This window comes from Coturnix japonica, chromosome 14 (genome assembly GCF_054131305.1).
Source record: "Coturnix japonica strain WE chromosome 14, WE-NBRP24, whole genome shotgun sequence".
Taxonomy (NCBI): Eukaryota; Metazoa; Chordata; class Aves; order Galliformes; family Phasianidae; genus Coturnix; species Coturnix japonica.
Window position 1 is genome coordinate 620,179 of NC_140676.1, and position 21,032 is coordinate 641,210.

The window sequence follows — 21,032 nt, forward strand, 5'->3', positions numbered from 1 at the left end:
CTGCATCATCTAGCTTGTGAATATTGAGAGCTCTCCCTCATTTCCATACTGAAAAACAGTAGCAAAATGGATCAGGTAATATTTGCTTGAGGACATCAGGCAGAGCCCTGATAACTGCCCCTGCCTCAGCCTGCAGCTCCTGGCGCACAGGGCTGTTCCCAGCCCACCCTCAGCAGGGGATGTACCTTGCAGATGCCATTGATGCACATGTCCCGGCTGGAGTTCATTTCATAGCACGGGGTCCCATCGATGACGGCATCTCTCAGCTTCTCTGCAAAGTATTCGTCCTCTGGCCGGCAGTGCAGCTCGCAGGGGTTAACTGGGAAGCCGAAGAGACAGAAACTGAACCCGAGAAGCTGGGGTGTGCATGCCTCCATTCGCCTGCTTTCTGCAGCAGTGTTGCCCTGGGCTCACATGGACACAGGTCACCTTCTCTCCTTGTAACCATCTCCGACAACATAAATTAATCCTGCAAACCCAGCCATAATTTAAAATATGGCATAAATACACCACAGGTGTGTCAGAAAGGGAAGGCAAAACTTTTACAGGCAGCTCCAGCAAGATCGAGCCATTGCAAGAATCTGTCTCAGGCTCTCTGCAAGGGCTGCAGGAGAAGCCTGGCAGCAGACTGTGCACACTCACTGTTGTTGGGCACTGGTGTCCACTTGTAGAGCTTCCCTTTGTAGAGCATGGGGTTGAATTGGCTGCACTGGACCTGGCGGAAGGACGGCTTGTTGGGAGGACAGGGCTTGATGTTGCAGATTCGGAATCGTTTCCGTTCTCCCAGGCAGTACCTGCCCCCATACTTTGGCCTGTTCACAGGAGGGAGAAGAGGAAATAAACACACAGAGCAAAGGAGAGGAAACTCCCTTATAATAATAATAAACCCTAACCTACACAGCAAGCTTCTGAAATGCACAGAGAGCATCACCCACGTCCTTGCTCCTCAGATTCCTCCTGGACAGAGGACACATGTTCTGCACAAAGGCCTTGGACGCTGCAGCAAAGATATGGCTGCAATGCACAACAAAGATACGGCGACAGCAGCTCCCCAGACGGTGTAGGATGACAGAATTCCAAGTACAGATGACTTTGGTCCAGCTGCTGTCTTATGTTTTTCCATTTCACTTCCCCTGACAAGGAGGGGTGCCTAACCCAGTTTGCTTCTGACCAGATTTGCTTTCTTGCTTTCAGCCATTAGCACAACATTGTAATGGTCAGGCTAAGGCATGCAAGAAGGGGGCTTGGATCTGTTGCTACCAGGGCACTTATTTGTCTCAGGAAGGATTAACCCAAGTGAAAAAGAGACATACGAAGCAGTCATTTTTGTAAATCTCTTGTGGAGGTGCTGGAGGTCCACAGCTACCTTTTAGCGTCTTGTCACTCCTGACAGTCCTTCCTTAATGCTGCAAATATGGCCAACTCTATAGGCCTGGTTTATGGAGCTGCAAAAACTGGTGTGACCAATAATGTTTGTGTCCAAAGCCATTCTCCTGCTGGGCACTCCTACACAATGGGCAATGCAACAACTCACACTCTGCTTGCCCACAGTGTGAAGGCAACCGCTACTATGGGAGATGAAACAGGCTGGAGCCTTCCCCAGGGGCTTAAAACATCACTTTCAACTCTAAAATTACATGACTTGGAAGGTATTGCTTAGCTACCCCTCCAAAAACATCTCTCTCCAGAAACATCACTGGGAAGTATCTCCTACACAAAAGAACCAGCTTTTCACTATCAGACTTTGTTTTTCTCTTGAATGAGATGCAGCTGTCTTAAGGTAGCACTTGAGAGGCTTTTGGTGGGGGATGCTCTGATGGTGCTTTCCAAACACATCTCCAAACCACCTTCCAGACGTCTTCTCCCTTTGTCCACCACCTCCCAGCTAACCTCAGTCTCATCTCAGTCTCAACTGCAACTCAGACTGATTGTGACTTTGTCAGCGATCCGAGCAGGAATGCCAGGGCTGAACGGCCAACAAGGCAGAGCTCCTGCTCAAATGGCAAGTGGCCACAATTCCAGCACTTCTGACAACCTCCCCTGGCCCACTCAGTCTTGCTTTCTGTGCTGGATGACCTCAGAACTGTTTCTACAGTGTAATGCAACCCGGCAAGAGCCATGGGACTGGTGGAGGGGTCTAACATGAACTCTTGATCAGAACAAGGAAATCTTACAAGGAATCTCTTGAGAGGAAACACATTTCTTCAGGCTTTAGATTTTTCATGCTGGTGATTCCTAAATGACAGAAGCAGCCAGAAACATCGTATACACAAGGTGATAAATTCTTACTTACTTTGGAAAGTAGTTTTAAAAATATATCATTCTTTCCAACATTTTTAAAGTGAGAAGGACTTAAAAAGCAACAACAGGCTTTTCTTGGATGCCAACAGGCTCTCAAGATACTGCCACTGGTTCTTAACACTTGCCATTTCACCAGGTTGCTTTGGTTGCTTGCAATTTCTGCGTCCCACATCCCCATGACCTTACTAAAATTACTTTTCCCCCTGATTAGTTAAGAGTGGCACAACTTCCTGAAAGGAGTATAATTAATTACTACTTTACAGTTGTGTTTACACACCTTTCCCTTAGGAGATGCCTGAGGGAGGAAGGACTACCCAGTGCGTGCATTTGTTCCCTTCATCCAAAAGGCAAAGCTGAAGATTTACCTACCGTGGCCAAAGCAAACAACTGCCCAGGGAAATTCTGCTGCTTTTACAATGTTTGCTCTCCTCCATGCCTGCAGCTGTGTTTGGAACACTCCATAAACTACAATTGCACTTCTGTCACAAAACTCATGTCAAACACAAACCTAGCTCTTGACCTAGGACTGGGATTACACAGCTATTCTTTACACAGTTCAATAGTATGTGTTAAAAACAATGCACCCAAAGAAGTTAGGCAGAAAGAACATCTGGGCTCATTAGAGAGATTCCCTCTTAGTTTTCAAATCTTCTTAAGCCATTGAAAAATGACTGCCACTGGAAAATTGCTCACAAAGCCCCTTTCTCTCCCTGTTACAAGGCACTGTGACACTTGGACGAGTTGGGGGCCTTTGTGTGAATCCAATACAATAGCCATCGGGTAAGGAGGGAGGCATCTGGAGGACAGATGGGTCAGCATAGCGGTCAGTGCATGGCTAATGCTGCTCCTTGGTTGGTCCTTGGGCTGGGGAGCAGCAAGTGTCCCCACTACTGCAGCTCATTCAGCCTGCTTAGAAATCACTCACAGGGAGAAAACAGTTGATAAGCAGCAGTGAGAGTTTTCAAAATGAGAGTGAGTCAGAACCACAAAAAGTCTATTTTTCTTTTCAGTCATTAAAAGACACCGGATATGTTTAACAGCTACAAGCACAGAGTCTTTACTCTTTGTTGAATTCATGTTCCAGTGCTCTCTGCTTGCCTGGTAAAGGAGCAGTTGTGCATGAAAGCAGACAGAGCCAGCTCTGCCCCTCCAGCGCCTGCCATCACCCAGATGGCTGGATAACCCCATGAAAGGAATCGCCTGTTGTGTTTCAAAGGCATGTTGTTCAGAAAGATAACTGCATAATGGCACCAGCCCTCTGCTGTCCAGTGCTGACATGGGTAGGCCCAGACCAGCCAGGTGATGGTCCCTGCTTTCAGAGGCCATCAGAAAGCCCTGGGCTCCGCTCCTACACAAATGAGCTTAACAAACCCAGGAGAGCACACATGCACTTACGTGGGGTTGCTGCATTGCCTCTCAGCACTCTGCACACCCGCACCGCAGCTCCGTGAGCAGGCAGCCCATGAGCTCCAGGGCCCCCAGCTGCCATCAATGGCATCAGGACGGTAACCCACAGGCACACAGTCACCATTGAAGCACCACTGCAAAGAGACAGGCCAGAAGAAGAGAAAAGTTTACTTAGAGAGCTCTACCCTGGGGGAGCACTAAAAGTCCAGCACTCATATTGTCCTGTGCAAACCCATGCTACACTCACTCCAGGGTGCCTGGATGTCAGCTGAGCTCTGATGGAGCCAAGTTCACCTCTGTGCAATGAGAAATTCAGGGATACTGGGCTGTCTGAAGACTTGTATTAGGGAACAGACCTCTGGACGTGACCCTGCAAGCATTCTGCTTCCATTTAAACTGCAGATTTCGTGGTTCTAGGGACATCTTGATTTCCCTGAATTCAATCTCTCACCACCAGTATTTGGCTGGAGTAAGGGCATGATCCATGAGTTTGCAAAATACCAAGTTTTGCACTTTTCAAGCAAAAATCATCTCTTATACGCAGGACAAAGAACCTCCACACATGCAAATGAGGCTGCCCCCTCTTACCTTGTTCTCTCCACACGCTGTCCCATCAACAGCAGCATCCAGCTTGGAATGGCATGTGGTCCCCACTGTGCACCACAGCGTGTTGCAGACACTCTGCAGAAAAAAGCATTTACACAGGACGTGGTTACTTCAAGGGCCAACCCATTGGTAGAGATTTTACTCACTGGGAGAGGATCACCCCATGCAAAGCCCCCACCCCCAAAAAACCCTCCGAGCTGTATGAGTCCATGCTGTGTTGGGAGGGGGGACTCTGGCTTACATCCATGTCATCACAGAAGGTGGAGTAGGCACCATACTGCAGACGGCACTGGTGGCTCACATCATAGAGGACGCCCGGGGGCACCAGGGGGAAGTCCAGCACCTCCCGAGCAGGGGGGTCATCCAGGCACAGCCCCCAGCCCCGGCTGAAAGAGAGGTGACAGGGCAGTGTCACTGCATGGCCAGTGCAGGTAGGTCCCATGCACCGCTCCAGCAGCTGCTAGCAGAGGAACCAAGCACCTCATCAGTGTCTCATCCTGAAATCCTGACATTCATTCTAGAGCTGACATGACCGTGGCTCTTCAATAATCCCTGCACCCAATCCGCCATGTGGATCTCACCATGCACTTATTGAATTTCTGAGCTGGGCAATCTGGTGTCTGCAACTGCAGCCCACCTACCCCTGATGCACCCTCTGACACTCCAGCACGTCCTGGCACTCCATGACAAGAAGCCAGATATGTTGCTTTGCCTGGGACCAATCCCCTGGATTATGGCTTTGCAACCAAGTCATCGGCAAAGTCTCAGTCCAGTCCTCAGTTTCACTACTCAAGGTGAGGGTTTCACTGAACAAACATTGCACTGCTGAGAAACATGTTGTCCTTGTGTTCATACACCAAGCCAACCCCAAAACGTCCCTGTGGACACTCCAGCTCTGGTGTCAATGCCCTGCTAATAAAAACAGAATAGACTGTCAGCAGCAAAACTCACTCGCTCCCATATCTGCTGCTACAAACAGTGCTCAGACTGTGCTGGACAGCATGTTTTTAGAAAGAGATATTAAAACTGAGCATGAAGCCCTGCCAAGACAGCCCGTGGCCCACTGCCAGGCTGCTGGGAAGCCAAGATGGATGATCCTGGCTGACTTGCTCTGCTGTGAGTGGTTTTGCTATGATACTTCCCAAACACACAAGAAATTGTCACTAGTTTAGCTTACAGTGTTGATTTAAACTAACGTGTTTCCAGCAAAGCAAAGTCTCCAGTGTGGGTTTCTGAGCAGATTAGGTTACTGAAGCTTGTTGTGATTGGGAACAGGTCTAAATTAACGTGAAACAGGATTCTTTTCTAACCCAGGCTGGCAACACAGCTCGGCTCAGGAGCAGCAGTGAATGGGGCTGTGAGTCACAGCGAGCTCTCCTCTCACATCCTGCATTGGAGAGGTCCACTCCAGGCACCTGCCAGCCCCTTGCTTGGCTAGAAACAGCCTAGTGGGAACACAGCTCCTTAATATACCACATATAGTTTTTATAAGCAATTTCCCCACTGGAAAAAAAAAATCAGTAAACACATTGCTTTCAGCAGGCCGTGAGCTGGAAAGTCTCGCTTTCCAAGTCCACCAGCAGTGAGAGCATCCTGCCTCCCCTCCAGCTCACTGGAGAGAAGAACTGCTGTGGGTGATTCAGGCCTGAGCTGGGCTGAATTAGGTGTGAATTATACAGCTGGGTGCAGTATCATGTCTGGCCTCCAGCTACATATATATTAGGCCTACTGCAAAGTCACTGCATTGCAACTCCAGCGGTTTTAATTTGCACATTGACAGGAGACACTTAAGAAGCATTATGTCCTCTAAAATTAGAAATGATTACATCTTTACTGGGAAAGTCAAAGCTTAAGCACTGGACTCCTGCTCCAGCTGCATGAAAGAAACTGCTACTCCTTTGGATTAATCCACAATCATCTATTCTGGCAACAGCATATGGGGCCTGACACCATCCCAGAAATGCCCCGAGCCCTGCTCGCCCTCTGTTCTGCTGAAGGCACTTCTTGTCTCGCCTCAGTTTGCAGGAGATTTCTGCAGTCCCTTTATGGGGACAGCTTAAATTTCTAGAGTTCTGTTCAAAATCTATTTCTTCATTAACTGTTTTACATCTGTCCTACTGGTATCTTCAACTGGCCTCCAGATTTTGCAAAAAAAAAACCAAACAACAACCTTTACTGAGCCAACAAGAATTGGCATGAATTTAATCTGGCTTTGAAGGGATACACAGTGACCCACAGAGCAGTAAAAATTCACAGGGGTCTGGCTCTGCATTTGCCTATTTCAGTCTGTTCATTAAAGAGCTGCATGATGGAATAGATGGTATGATGATTAAATCCCCATATGCAAGTAGGCTGGGAGGATCTGCAAATACACTTGCAAGCAGGATTAAAATTCCAAAAGCTCTTGCAGAACTGGAAGAAGGATCCAAATAGCCAGGACTGAATTCAATAAAAACAAAGGCAAGGATTTAAACTTGGGAGCAATCAGCTGCACAAACAGAGGAGCTGGAATGACTAGAGAAGAGCAGTGCTGTAGGAAGGCCTGGGTGTCAGTGGCTGAGCAGGGGCAGCAGTGGGTGCTGCAGGGGCAGGCGAGCCAGGTTTCAGGTGGTGGGGGTCAGATAGAAAGAGCCCATGAGAAGACGATGGGAGAAGACCTTCAGCTCTGCAGAAACAGGCTGAAAAATGAATTGTCTGGTCTAGAGAAGGAAAGACTGAAGGGAAACATATCAGCAGCTGTAGGATGAAGGCAGGCTACTCCACACCTCTGCACATTCATGTTCCCCACAGAGTGTTATGAGATACCAGATCCCTTTTTAAACATTTCTCCCACCAGCCAGATTTAAAAGAGCTCACATCAAGGTGAGTGACACAGAGAAAAGAGGTCCTACAGCTTCTTCCCACCCAAAGCTGCTGCCTTGAAGATCACGGAGCTCTGTGCATGACCACAGCAGAAATCATCTGATTCTTAAACGCTCAGCAGCATTCACTCTCCTTTGTAAAACAATAACCATAACCTGAGAGTGTGATGTTGTTTTTTCTAACATGAGGTCTGTTCCAAGCACATCTAGCAATCCCAGGTCAGCTGGGTCCCGTTTTTTGGCTCGTTCCTTCCCATTCTCCTGCCAACACCATATTAAAATACACTCATGTCTGCACTCGCAGCAGGCCTCTCCTTCGCCTCTGGGATGTCACAGATGCTGAGAGGTGCCTGCTGAACTCTGCTCCACTCCTGAAGGAGGAGCTGCCCCTTCTGGGAGTGGAGAGAAGAGATGAAAACACCACTGGACAGGCAGCCAGATGGTCTGCTTCATCCCTGCTGCAGCTTAATGGCAGCCCAAGGTTACTGCCAGCAGGAAATGCTACATCTCAAAACAAAGGTTAAAAACAAAAGGCCAAGAACTCTGTGGATGCAAGAAAGACTCATTCCACTGAAAGCCACAAATCAACAATAATTCACCCTAGCTGGAGCCAAGCCCACGTTTTAGGCCACTGGCTGGGATTTAGAAATAGGAGAGCTCAGCACCACCCAGTATTCCTAACAGGCAGCTTCCAGCCCTTCACAAACACACTGGTTGCAGCCAAAGCTTTTCTATTGCTGCTTCTCAAAGATGCTCTCACTGTTTCCTAATCTTCTTGTGGCAAGAAGAAAAACATCCCTCTGGTGCTAGAGACTGGCTGACAAATGTAAGTCTTGGGCCATGCTCCTAAGAATTTAATAACAGACTGGAAAATCAGCCACAGGGCACTAAAAATAAACAAATGCATGTAAGAATTTGACTTGGTCTCATCTCCTCGCATGGTACCTCCCATCTCTAGGCAAGCACCACACGTTTGCCCCAAGCGTAACCTTGCTGCTGGGATGAGTGGAAAGCAAGATCGCGCTCTCTCAGGTGCAGTGAGAGCAAATGTCAAGTGCTATGGAAAATTGCTCCTTCTGCTCAGCAGCTTGAACATAGTAATGTGCTTCTAGCTGCACACCTACCTGTTAGGCTGCTGGCTCACACTGGGGCAGAGCACAACCAGCTCCAGCATTCTGCTGCTGGGGCAACCATGCCTTGGAAATCCCACCAGCCAAGTCAATTAAGAAAACTGCTCTGCCTTTGTTTATTCAAAGAACAACCACTGTGCCACTGCACTCATCCTTCCCAGCAAGGACCAAGCCAACTGAACAAGTCAGAAATACCATCAAGTGCCCTGGGAGTGACTTCTGAGGCCAGAAAATATCTTGCAGACCCCAAAGCTCAACCCAGCCACTCATGGCAGCCAGCTCAGCCCTGAGCACCAATGCAAACAAACAAGGAGAAGAAGCAAGGACTTACTCGAGGAATCGTGTGATGTATTCCCGGCTGCAGCGGGACCAGGTGAGTGGGGACGTGTCATACAGGAGCTGTGGAGACATGATGAAAGGTCTTTTCCCAACTGGCTCACAGTCATTGCTGCTTCCATCATGCTGAATCCCAAAACTGTGTAAGAGCACAGTCCCACAAAGGAGAGGTGAGCCATATGCCTGCCACAACCACGCGGCTTCTCTGCTTTCTGACACACTATACCAGACACTACAAACATTTGCAACTTTATGGAGACATAATGAACAGGGAGCACTTTGCTATCTGGGACATTCCAGTGGGACTGCAGATGCTGTCACAAGCTTTGTCCCAGATGTTATGGGAAAAGAGTCAGGCATCCTCTCAGTTGGCACCTTGCAAGGGCTCAGGCAGGATTCTTTTGCTTCACAACTAAACATGCCCTTGTTATGCTACCATGGCCAACAGTGGCAAACAAGAGGCCACTCAGTAAGCTGAAGAAATACAGCTGTGCTCAGGGCTCTGTCCAATCCCTGTGTTCTGCAACACTACAAGCAAGGGGAACAGCCCCAGGAGCTTGTCTGCTTGCACCGGACTAAATAAATGACTATTTGTCACTATTTTGAAGTGCCAAAGCCAATGGACCACACTTCATACAGAGAGCATGTGAGGCCAGGATTTAACCAGAAAGATCTATGAATTCAAAACATAGTATAACGTGTAATTATTACATGAAATGTTTCCTAATGTACATACTTTATGCAGGAGTTTCACTTTAGCTCTCCTACTGACAACTCAGCCAATAATAAAGTAATGGGAATATTGAACAAAACAGCCTGCTGGTTACAGGCTGTTACTGTACGAAAATACAGACTATGATGTTCAAATGATTTTCTCAAGTTTAGTTGAAATCAGGATGAGAAAAATCCTGTCACTGATGCTATACATGGACTCTATTTTAAAACCTCTCAGTGAACAACCCTCTTCTTGAGGACTTATAGTATCAGCAACACACTGGTGTACATAAATGTGTAATTTGCGAAGGGCTCCTTGAATCTAGAGCAACCAGAAGTCTCACTCTGAAACAAATTTCTCAGGGTACATTCCCTGAGATTCAGGGAACTGCTCAGCATCATCCTTCCAACTTTTATGTGTCCCTTGTCAGGTCCTGACTAAGCTGTTCAGAGGTCAGAAAGGAGAAGAAGGAAACTGGGGGTACCTGTGTCCAAGCTCGTGGGCCACAGTGAAGGCCAGGGGCAGCCCTGTGTCCTCATTGATGTTGCAGCTCCTGTGGGGCTGGCACATTCCTGCCACATGGGACAGACCCAGGGTCTCACAGGGTCTATTCATTGCTGCGCAGATGTCCTTCCTTGGGTGATGGAAAACAACACACACACACAGAGCAAAAAGAAGGTTGAAGACAGTAAGATCCAAAGGATGATGTGAAACTGAGTGTGGGCACAGCATGGTGTCCAGGAGGCCAGCCCAGGACAGCTGCCTCAAGCAAGCCCCTCCTGTGGTCCCAGTCTAACGGGAAGCCTTTAAACCCAGCAAACACTGGCCAAACAGAAGCAAGAATGGAGACATCCAAATGTCTTTCCACATAGAAAGATTTATGACTCTTCCTTTCCCCTTTACTCTCTCGATATCCTCAGCTTATTAGAAAGCCTGAATAATGGGAACTGCAAGCCAGACTGGCTACGTTTATTTTATTGTATAAATAAAGTTGATGCTGGGAAGAATTAAGCAATTACTACATTTCTTGGGGAAGTACATCCCAGTGGTGCTGCGGTCCAGGGCAGGGGAGCTCCAGCCACCCAGGAAGAACAACTCCATTAAAGTACATGGCCTTAAGTGCCTTCTTTCTACTACAAAGCAAATTTTCTAAGGAAGATAAAACTGTTGTGGGTTGTGAATCACTGTGCAAATAACCACGATACTGCCAACATCCAAGCTGCTGCAGCATGAAACCATCAAACCACTTTCTGACTGCAAGGTATATAAACTTGGCCAGAGACAAGAATTCCACCCAGCTACATGGGAGGTGAGGGCCTGCTCTGAGGCTCCTTTGCAAATCCTGGAATTCATCTACAAGAGAAAATGGAGAGCTAATCCCTGTGTACAGCTGCTGCAAGGACACACCCATTCTAGGGTTTCCCAATAGGGCCACAGTGAAAATCTGGTTTGGAAATCCCAACGGCTGGTAAACTGAAAGCAGTTTCCAGGTTTAAAACTGAGGTCTGACATCAGTTCCAGCCACTAGAGCCAGGCCACTTTCAGATTTCAAGTTATATACGGAGGCTTCCAGGCAGGGCTGAGGTACAGGGAGTGAGATTTAAACAAGCTTCCACTAAAATATGCAACTAGCTCCCTGCGTCCCACCTGCCTGCAGCCACTGGAGGAGCTTCTAGGTGGTACAGTAACACCTTCAGCATAAAATCAGGACACAATACCTTGTGAGCAGGACTGCAACATCATGATGCAAGGGATGGGAATCTCCTTTCACGTTGATGCTCTTCTGCCATTTGCAAAAGCTTTTCAAGGTGTTGTCTGCATGGTGGGAGATTTTCAGATCCTCCTGCCAACACAATTGAAAGTCAGTTGTTGTTCTGTTACTGGATCTGCTTTTTAGGATGCGGAAGGATCTGGTCTCTGACCCATCAGAGTAAGATCAGGATTAACTGCCATCTAGATGGAATTGCTCTGCATTTTGTAAGCTGTAGGCTGGATGGGAATACAATTGTTTCTTCCCACCAATGATTCAACTGAACCATTAAGTCATCTGATACCAGGGGTTTAGAAATGCTGCAGGAAAATACTCCATCCTGGCTGATGTGCTTTAGAGAAGGATGCAGCTGCGCAGCCAGACTGAACAGCAACTGCTGCAGCTGGGAAACACAAACAACCAACAACTCACAGCCTCCGCCAGTGCTACTGGCAGGAAATGCTCCTGTGGGACGCAGTGAGCTTCAGCTACTCAGCCACCGTTGGACCATACTTCCCCAGCACGGACTTGGAGCTACGCCTGCACCATGTTTGAAGGGATGCTGCTACAGGCAAATAGTACCAGTGGCACTGGGTACCATCCCATAGATTACAGGATGAGAGGGAAGATGCTATCACAGTGGCTAAATTACAAATCATTATAAGAATCACGATCCACAGCTCCTCTGACATACAGTCCTACTGACTTTACCAGACCTGCAGCCCATGCAAAAGCCCAGGAAGTAAAGCATGGGAATCTGTATTAATCTTACACAATTCATCCATGAAAACTGTGTATGAGAGTTTACAGGCTTTCAAGGCCAACTCTCTGTGTATCCCACTTTGGCTGCCAGGATGGAAGTGTGAGTCATTTTGTTTTCTTTTTACCTCTTCATTCTCCAGCAGGATGAGTCGCACTATAGCGATGTTGATGGGGTTCCCGATGCTGGCATGGTGGAACAGCCCTGCCACCTGCAAAGTACAAAGGACTAAATAAAGCCCAAAAGAAACATCTTGCCCTGTGACAGTTCTCCTGGTAAGTACATTTGCAAGGCAACGTGAGCTTAAAGGGAACCTACTGAAGGTTGTTGACAACATCTCAACATCTTGGGGAATTCCCAAAAATAAAAGACAAGACCAGATGCAGACCCAGATAAAAGCATTCATAACACAATGGAAACTGATATAATCTATGTAGCATGCTGAAACTCAACCAGAAATGCCTGGGGGACCACCTCCACTTTCACTCCCTAACAAATGTGTTAAACACCTCAAAGCCAGTGTTCTCTCAGTGTCTTCACCAACACCAGGAAACCCAGAGATGTTACCCTGAGGTCCTCTACCCAATCCCACTCTCTCTTCCAGCCATCAACCACACCTCTTCTGAAATGCAAACAGATGCTACCACAACAGTTAAAGAGCAAACAGATTATACCAACTCACACTGACCTACCTGCTTGTTTTATGGCTTTAGCAAAACCTGCCTGGATTTTCAAGACCATCAGTTTCTCTTCACGCATGACCCTGGACGTGGCCTTGCTCAATGTGGCCTGGAATGAGCAGGGGCTGGGCAAGGTCACCTCCAGGGGTCCCTTCTCACCTTAAACCAGTCTGATGGTTTAAGTCTGTGACTCCAGGCAAAATTAAGAGTGGTAGTCTGGATGTGTAAGGTTAGCTCATTAACACATCATACCACATAGTTACGAGTCAATGCCTCCAGAAAAGTCTGAGTTTAAGAAGCAGAATGAAAACCTGAGGAATTTCAATGCAATTATTACAGTCAGCTTTCAAAACCTGCCTCTATGTTTTACCACTAAATACTCCCATGGTTTAGTGCCAGCAAAGCAGCTCAACTACAGGCTGGATCTATGTTTCACTCCTTCCCTCGGCTGCCCTCAGTGGCACCTTCCCAGGAAAGCCATTCACACTTCTGTCAACCAGGCTAGAGCACTCAGCCATCACTGGCAGGCTGGCACTGGCTCTGCAGCATTTGGGACTGAGATGAAAAACACGATGGCAGTTGCCCCACAGCGCTCTCTTCATGGGTGTCTCTTATTGGCACAGCCAACACTAAGTTCAAGGAAGCCTGAGCCAGAACTCTCACATCCCTGCAGGGCTTTTCCTGTGAGGAGGCTTCCTTATCAAGCAGGGGGATGTGGGTGGCCCCAGCACAGGTTTCAGAGTAGTTTCAACTTCAGCTGCACCTCCCCGCCCAAGCAGCCTGCTTGCCTGACTGCAGAGAGCAGCAGTGGTGATGCTGTGGCCATGGGCAGCACCTGCCCCTCTGTCCTGAAGCAGTAGGTGAGGGAGGAGTCCTGCACTTGCAGTATCTACCTGGCAGACCATGTTAAACACCCTCAGTGAGAAAGGGAAGGGAACAGCCCTTGACCCCCACGGGGAAGGTGAAACTGCTGCAGGCTGAGAGCTGCTCCCATCTGCACCAAGACTTTGGCCTAAGACTCGCTCACAGCAAACCATCCTCCTGAAGCAGATGGAGGACTGAACAATGCAGCAAAGTAAATGTGAGGGTGGGAACAGTCTGTTTGGTGAGAGATTTGCTGAGGTCTCACCATGAATGAGTTCTGGCAAGCCCAGTGGCCCTTATGTCTCATAGCTGCATCTCTAGGGACCTGGCAGCTCTGCAGCTGAGAAAATCAGGACTCACCATGTTCATCACAGTCAGCACGTACTTCTCGATGTTCTCACTCCCATGGTATTCTATCATCTTGGTGTCTGCCACCACTAGCGTTTCCACCCACTTCTCCTTGCTGATGGAACGCTGCTTTATCCTTCTCTTCTTGTATTGTTTCTGTTCCCATCTTTCCCTCCGCTTCTCAGACTTCTCCAGGCTTTCCTGAGATTCTGAGAAATTAAAGGGAGAAGAAAGACTCACTTCTGGTAAAAAGTCAAACAAAAAACAAATCCTCTGAAATAAATTCTCCAACTGAAACAGGGTCTGAAATATTTCATGAGGAACATGCAGTCTCCCAGAGCAGAGCGCTCGCGTTATGTATCAACACATTAATTTATAGGCAAACATGGAGAGAGGCTTGACCATGCACTGTAGAGAAACAACACCAGCAGCTCAGCTCTTCCCAGTATCATCAAACATCTCTGTTTTGCTGGGAAAGACAGTTACCTAACACAATAAACTCCATGCCCTGGAAACTGGATGTCCTGGGCCAAATCCCAAAGATCACTGCTGTCCTGGATGAGACTGAAACACTCACAGGGCTACACAGAAATTTCCTTTGCCACATGAAGACTGAACTCTGGGCTTCTGTGCTGCTCGTCCTCAGAGAAACAAGGACATTCATTGGGCTGAAAAGACACACGATGCCAAAGGACGGCTTGGACGCTCCTAATGAACACCAGAAACTGGGAATTCTCATGTCAAGACTTTTCCTGTGACGCTGCTCCAAGATCAAGGTCAGGGTCAGCCCCAAGATGGGTAAAAGCTTTACAAACCACATGATACGCAGTGGGAAATGCTTTTATGACTAGTTTCTATGGGCTCTGCCTTGCTTTATTAACAGTGAGCTTCTACATTTTATGGACTATACTGTGCTTTAGCTGTACTTTATGCCCCAGCCTTAAAAAATCCTAAGTATCTGAATGATTTGATGAATTGCTAATACCGCTGTGACAGTTTAATCACAATGGCTTCCTTGAAGTTTGTTTTCATTGTGTCCTTTGCTGCTGAGCTTCCATGCGGGATGCATGCACGGTGCAGACAGCTCCCTGGCTACCGAGCAGGGTTTGTATGGCATTTCCCCTCAAGATCCCCCTCACATGCTTGCCCAGCTGTACATACAGGCTCACAATATGCAGCACAGGGTATTGACAGGAGCTGAATACCAGGCTGATCTAACACCCATCTGGCTGTGTGTGATGATTTGCAAAGAAAACCAGCAATACATCAGTAGATGATGAAAGACTCGAAGTAATACATGTCCTGTAGACTTTCAGTTTCCTTTCCAGGGCATATAACATCATGTCCACATTGCTGGTTTGTATTCAAATAGAGACTGAGCTATATTACACGCCAGCCACACCATACCTAGTGAAATTCATTTACAATCAAAAGGCTTCAAAGTCTAGAAGAAACCATTATTACGATTATCAGTTTATTCATTTAGATTAAAGGAAGAATGACTAAAAGATAAAATGATTATAGAATAAAAGGGTGTGGGAAACTCTAGGGAATTAGTAAGACAAGATGCACTGACTAGAAGATGCAACTTCAAATATTCAGAGTAGCAAAGTAAAGCATCCAGTCTTTCCAACCTCCCTGTCTTGTGTCTGTCTGTCACCACTACACACAGATCTGCTGCTTCACAGCTCAGCACTGAGGGCTGCACAGACCCTAAGTTAGAGCTGCTGGCTTGGTGTGGGAGGCCAGCACTCCCAGCTCCAGGTGCTGCTGAGCTGTGGGGATGCTGCCCCAGCTCCTGAGGCGAGTGAGTCATCTCATGTTCAAGACCTTTGCTGTTTCTCTTGTCTCCAGGATTTCTTCCTAAGGCAAACACCTCCCTATTACATGATTTTACTGCAGGCAGACATTCAATTTTCAACTAGGCAGAGTTAAAATAGCTCCAAAATAACAAGGGCAACACAGACCTCAGTGTAGCTGTACCAGCCCTCAGGGATGTGGGTTCACGCTCCAGCAGCCAGGCTGCCCAAAGCATCGATTGTTCTTCACTGAAAACAGCGTCAACCAGTTTATGATTAGCCCTGGGATTTTATCATGGGAAAGGCTTTGAACTTCCTTCTCTGAGCCTCATGCACTCTCCCTCCCAGCGCCAGAACTGCAGCTCATGATCCTCTGCTTGTGCAATGCAGCCTTTGAGTTCTGCTCCAGCAAAAAAACCCTGCAAGAAGCACAGACTGCTGTACCTCCCAGCTCTGCTCTCAGCTGTCAGCACTGTCCATCTGAGCCACCACTGCTTTTTCCAGGACAGTCATTTTCTGGGAGCCAGCCCTATCCCTGCAGCTCAGGAGGAAAGCAAAGGGATCACTCTCCAACAGAGACTCCATACAAGCACCCTGAAGGAGGGGGCGGCTCATCACAAAAACCTGCTGGTTTTCTACCTCTCCAAAAAGCAGGAAGGAGAGCTGCCTTTGCAGAAATGGACAGTTAGTTCCTTGACACGAGTACAAGCACAGTGCTATGGGTACAGAAAGCATCTAATGTGCACTCAAATAATTCTGCTGGGCAGAAGGGTCATGGTGACAACCTGGATTCACTGGCGTAAATGGGAATTCTGGTATTTAGCTCATGGAAACCAAGTTTTACTCTGAAAGCCCAAACTTCTGGCAAGTCACGAACTGATGTCTGCAAGGAATCAAAAACAAATATTCAGTCTCCACATCACAGGATGCTTGCAGCAGGCCCAGGAGGAAAAGATGAGAGTGAGAGGCCTGAGGTTCAGCATGCATGTGAGAAACATAAGCAAATACAGGAAAATTGGCAGGAGAAAAAAAAAACTGCTGCAATTCCTGTGAACATCAGAACATTTCTGCCTGCTGCTAAGCAAGCAAAATTTCCTGACTTGCAATTTGAACCAGTGGTCAGCCTTCCCATAATGAAAACGCTTGTGGAAACCACTGTGTGCCCACGCTTTCAGAAACTCAGCCACCCTGCAATAAGGAGCCCGAGGCCATTCGGCAGACAGCCACCAAGTGGGCCCGGCACTGCCCACCGCCCACAGAAACCACCACAAACCCACGGGTCAGTTGTGTCTCAATGTTCTGAGCATTTCCTTTCCAGCCACATAAGTGGCAAAAGGGACCAGCACAACTACTCCCAAAACTCATATTAGAGCATTCATGTCCTTCAGGGTAAAAGCTGAGTGCTGAGATGTGACTGCAGGAGCTGAACCCTCCCAGATTTTAAGACAAGCATGTCTGCCGAGGCACCTTAGAAAACTAAGGATTGGCACTGATTCCTTTATCTTTTCACTGTGTACTTCAAATTACAGAACCCAAATTGTGAATTCTAGGATATAGCTGCTGTCAGTTCATCGTGAAATGTATGAGAAAGGGGACAATACCTTGCACACCGCAGGCTGCCTGTGCTGCTGGCTGCTTCTTGTCTTGCTCTCCCGGGTGCTCAGGAGCATGGCGTTTATATATCCTGTGGGGCTGCGCTGCTGCATCCTCGGGAAAGCTGGTGGCTACTGGTTCAATGAAATAGTCCTCGTTCATGAGCCGAAACACACCTTTCTAGCAGGGAGAGACAGAGATGTAATCATGAAGCCATCTGCACCTAGTATGAATGTGAGCAGGGAGAGATTTGCAAAATGTTCCAGGTAGAAACATGTCTTCTCTAAAGAGACTGTTTTTTGAGCTCTAAATTCTCAGACAAAGGGAACTGAGCATGGGTTGATGAGAAGCAAAGCAAAAAGTTATAGAGATTCCAGTCACAAGGTGCAGAGGGTGCTGAACTGAAAAGGGATCTGACACTAAGGAATGAGTTCAGGGACAGCAGGGATGCTGAGATAGAGAAATGCCTTCTTCAGAGAACCAGAACACACCAAGAATGTGTGTACACTTGACCTTGGACTGTGCTTCCTCCTCCATGTTCACACCACCTCTCCCTGACCTTCATGGAGAAGCTCTGGAGAGCTTTAAATTTCAGTGCAAACTATGGCTTTGGTCACAGTTCAGCACGAGTGTTTTGAGTACAAGTGGAGATGTTTTCACAAGGATATCCTCACAAGGTGAAGTCAGTCACCTTTGCACTAAGTCCCATCATTGTGAACCCACAGACCTCCCGTGGTTAAGCACCAGAAAACCTTGAGAGAAAAGGAGGAGGAACTTATGGGAGCACTTGATCACAGCAGGAACTCAAATCGAGGCAAGTCAGTCTAAGAAGAATTCCACTTCATGCAACAAGGAGGATATGTCACTGGCATCTCTCCTTCAGCAGGAAATGAGACCCTAAAACTTTCTTTGTTCAATTATGAACCCTATGGACCTGGCCCAGCTGCAACACATTGTTATGGGCTCACCTGGGATCCCAAAGCCCCAGACTGCATCTCGGGAACAGTTATCTGGAAGCACTTGCATTTGCTGAATGGGAAGCTTTTTGGGCAGCTTCACCCCCAGGAACCAGGAGCTCCTGGGCTGGGTTCAGCTGGAGCAGAGAGCACTGTCCCACGTAAGCCTGCCGGGGATGCCCTGCAATGGCTGCATTCTGCCCCAAGGAGGTTTTGTGGGAATGCCGAGGGGTCTGCTGTCTGCAGGAAGGTCTGTTTAAAACACACCTGCTAATCTCACTGCACCCCACATGTCATGGCCCACCACTGCACACAGCACTGACATCCCTGCTCCTGCCTCCCTGACTCTCATGCACAACAGGCTATAACAAGAGGAGCAGGCAGCCCTGGAGAAGATGAAACTGAGCCGACAATGTTATACACAAGAGAGCACAATCCAGCCCTTAGAACCGTGTTTCATTTCAGAATCCTTGACAGGAGGAGTTTAAAGTCTTGTAACAGGCTTCTAAGAAAAGTGAAGCCTTACACAAAAACTGATCTCAAAGGCAGGCAAGGTTGTTAAAAAAGGAATAGTTATCCCATGCTATACATCTAATAAGTGCTGGACAAGGAGGAACATGGGAGAACTTGGCTTTCTGAGGTGCTAATGGGACTTATTTCAACACCTGAGGCTGCCACAAGCAGGAATTTTGTGACAGCCCATCTGTGCTGTATAGCTCAGAAGTGGAGAGTGTTTCCAACAGAGCAATGCTGGGCTTGAAATGCAAGGTATTGCCACCGTGTACAAATGCAATATGCTTCTGTAGCCCACAGAACTAAATCATCCCACACCAGCAATGAGTTCCTTCTTTACACCCTGTAACAGCTATCACAATTACAAGGTGCGTGTGAGTAATTCACTGTAACAAAGCTCAGTGACACACTTTACTTTCTTTGATAATTACGTGAGACACACAGCACACTGTCAGTGCAGCTTCCTGTGGTTCAGTACCTAACAAAAAGCCTTGGTTATTTTATGACTGAGCAGGGAAGCTCTAAAGCAACTTAAGCCTGAAGTTTTGTCACCACTCAGTCCATTGGCTGCAGGCAGCATTGTGCATGACACACACCTACAGCATTTATATGATAGTGTTCATTTCCAACCCATTTTACAGGCTTTAATTTATGTGATTCTCCAAACCATCATAAAAAGGTGTTTCCAAATGACACGTTATGCAGAAAATGAATTACTTAATGAGTAGTATTTTTCTTTCCCATCCATAGTTCATTCACAAAGAGATGTTTAATCCTTTTAACCAATTCCTTTAGCATTCATTATCCTGAAGACAGGAGTTCTTACAGCCCCAGCTTTTCAGATGGAAAAAAAACCACTCAAAGCCATGGAAGAAGTTAATGCAAAAACAGCATTAGAGCTCTGACTGTGGGACCCAGCTCTGGGCTAAGCTACCTGCCCTTCTCAAGCCCTTCAGCAGGCTTTCTTCAGACCTCAGACCTCACAGACAGAACCCCAGCTGCTGAACTGACAGCAAATGAAACGATCTGACCCACCGACTCAGTGAGCTATGAAGTGCAAGCTGCTCAACACCATCAGATGCTGTTAAATTTAGTAGGAAAAGAGTGACTTTGACACCTCCCAGGATGTGCACAGCATTTTTCATGACCTTCTCCATGCTGTGCTGCCAGAGCCAACTCTTCTGGGCTCCTGGACACACTAAGTATCTCTCCCATGCCTGCTCCATCTGTATCAGCTCCTTTTTGCTGTTTCCTACTTGCAGCAGCAGCCCTGTGCCCCATGTGCACGCCAGCTCTGTGCAGTGGTCACCACATGAAGCAGAACCCCTCACATGACAGCGCTGCTGCCATCCCCTTAACCCTACTTGAGGAGTGTCCTCACATCATGTGAGTTATGAAGTTACACTGCAACGATTCTGCAAATCTCCAAGGTTTTAAACCCTGTGGGGACCCAGTACCTGTGCCAGCCAGACACAAGCTAATGCAGACATGCAAATTTATGCTAAAGACATGAATTTGCCTTCCTAAGTTCTTACACCACAGTCTTAGTAGAGAAAATGACTTTGGCTTTCAGCAAAATGTACCTTCTTAAAGGCCATTATTGCCTCTGAAAATCTTGGCCATGGAATAAGACAGCATGAACCACACTATCATGAAATGGTATTTCATTACCATGAGATATTTCATCATCTCCAGGCTTCGATCAACTACACTTTCAGATGAGTTTCTCATAATCCTATATTTATGTACTAGAAGATGGAGGCCATATGGGAATTGCTCTTTGGGAATTCGGACACAAACACAAGTAAACACAGTCCCAAGAGTTCCCAAACTACTGGAATCCATGGGAAATTTACAGTCAGGTCACCCAAAGCAGCATCAAACCTACACACTGAGATCCTGACTCTGCTGCTGTCAGGAGGAATTTTGCCAGCACCTTCCAAAGAAAAAGGGATTTCATACAGCTTCTGCTCTTTCCTTGTTGGTTAAGAACCTTGGTACTTACCAGCCCATCACATGTACTGAGAGCAGCCAGGCCTCCCTTCAGCGTCCGGCTCTGAACCTCCCCAATCATATGGCAGGAGTTATATGTGTGAGACTGGATCTTGGCATCAGCAATTCCCCCATACCGCCTCTCAGTGACAAACCCGGGGGTGAGGAGGTTGGTGTTAAGGCTCAGGTTGAATTTCAGAGGTTGTCCTTTGTAATGCAGTTCATAGAAAGCGAGAAACTTGTTCTTGGAGGAAAGAGACCTTCTGTGAAGGGCTCGGTGGGACAAGTCGTAGGACAGGAAGGATCCCCTCTCATCAACCTTGACTGGATGAACGATGTCACTGCCAGAGGACCACAGAGCAGGCTCTGCAAAGAAAGGGTTTCCGTGGTTAGCTTTAGGATTAAGCACCTTTCCTCCTAC

The 21,032-nt window shown here is 47.4% G+C and overlaps 1 protein-coding gene across 2 annotated transcripts in view; it reads right to left on the reverse strand.

Moving 5' to 3' along the window:
* The window catches only part of ADAMTS7 (ADAM metallopeptidase with thrombospondin type 1 motif 7), a 48,410-nt gene that overhangs the window by 26,700 nt on the left and 678 nt on the right, over positions 1 to 21,032 (reverse strand). For both annotated transcript variants that reach the window (XM_032446807.2, XM_015873287.3), the window contains exons 2-13: positions 20,625 to 20,977; positions 17,159 to 17,330; positions 13,771 to 13,967; positions 11,994 to 12,077; positions 11,075 to 11,199; positions 9,841 to 9,990; positions 8,637 to 8,780; positions 4,556 to 4,700; positions 4,297 to 4,389; positions 3,697 to 3,842; positions 643 to 812; positions 186 to 319 (exon numbers count right to left, since the gene is read on the reverse strand). In XM_032446807.2, the coding sequence (XP_032302698.2) occupies positions 186 to 319; positions 643 to 812; positions 3,697 to 3,842; positions 4,297 to 4,389; positions 4,556 to 4,700; positions 8,637 to 8,780; positions 9,841 to 9,990; positions 11,075 to 11,199; positions 11,994 to 12,077; positions 13,771 to 13,967; positions 17,159 to 17,330; positions 20,625 to 20,977 (1,913 nt within the window). The remainder of the gene's footprint in view (positions 1 to 185; positions 320 to 642; positions 813 to 3,696; positions 3,843 to 4,296; positions 4,390 to 4,555; positions 4,701 to 8,636; positions 8,781 to 9,840; positions 9,991 to 11,074; positions 11,200 to 11,993; positions 12,078 to 13,770; positions 13,968 to 17,158; positions 17,331 to 20,624; positions 20,978 to 21,032) is intronic.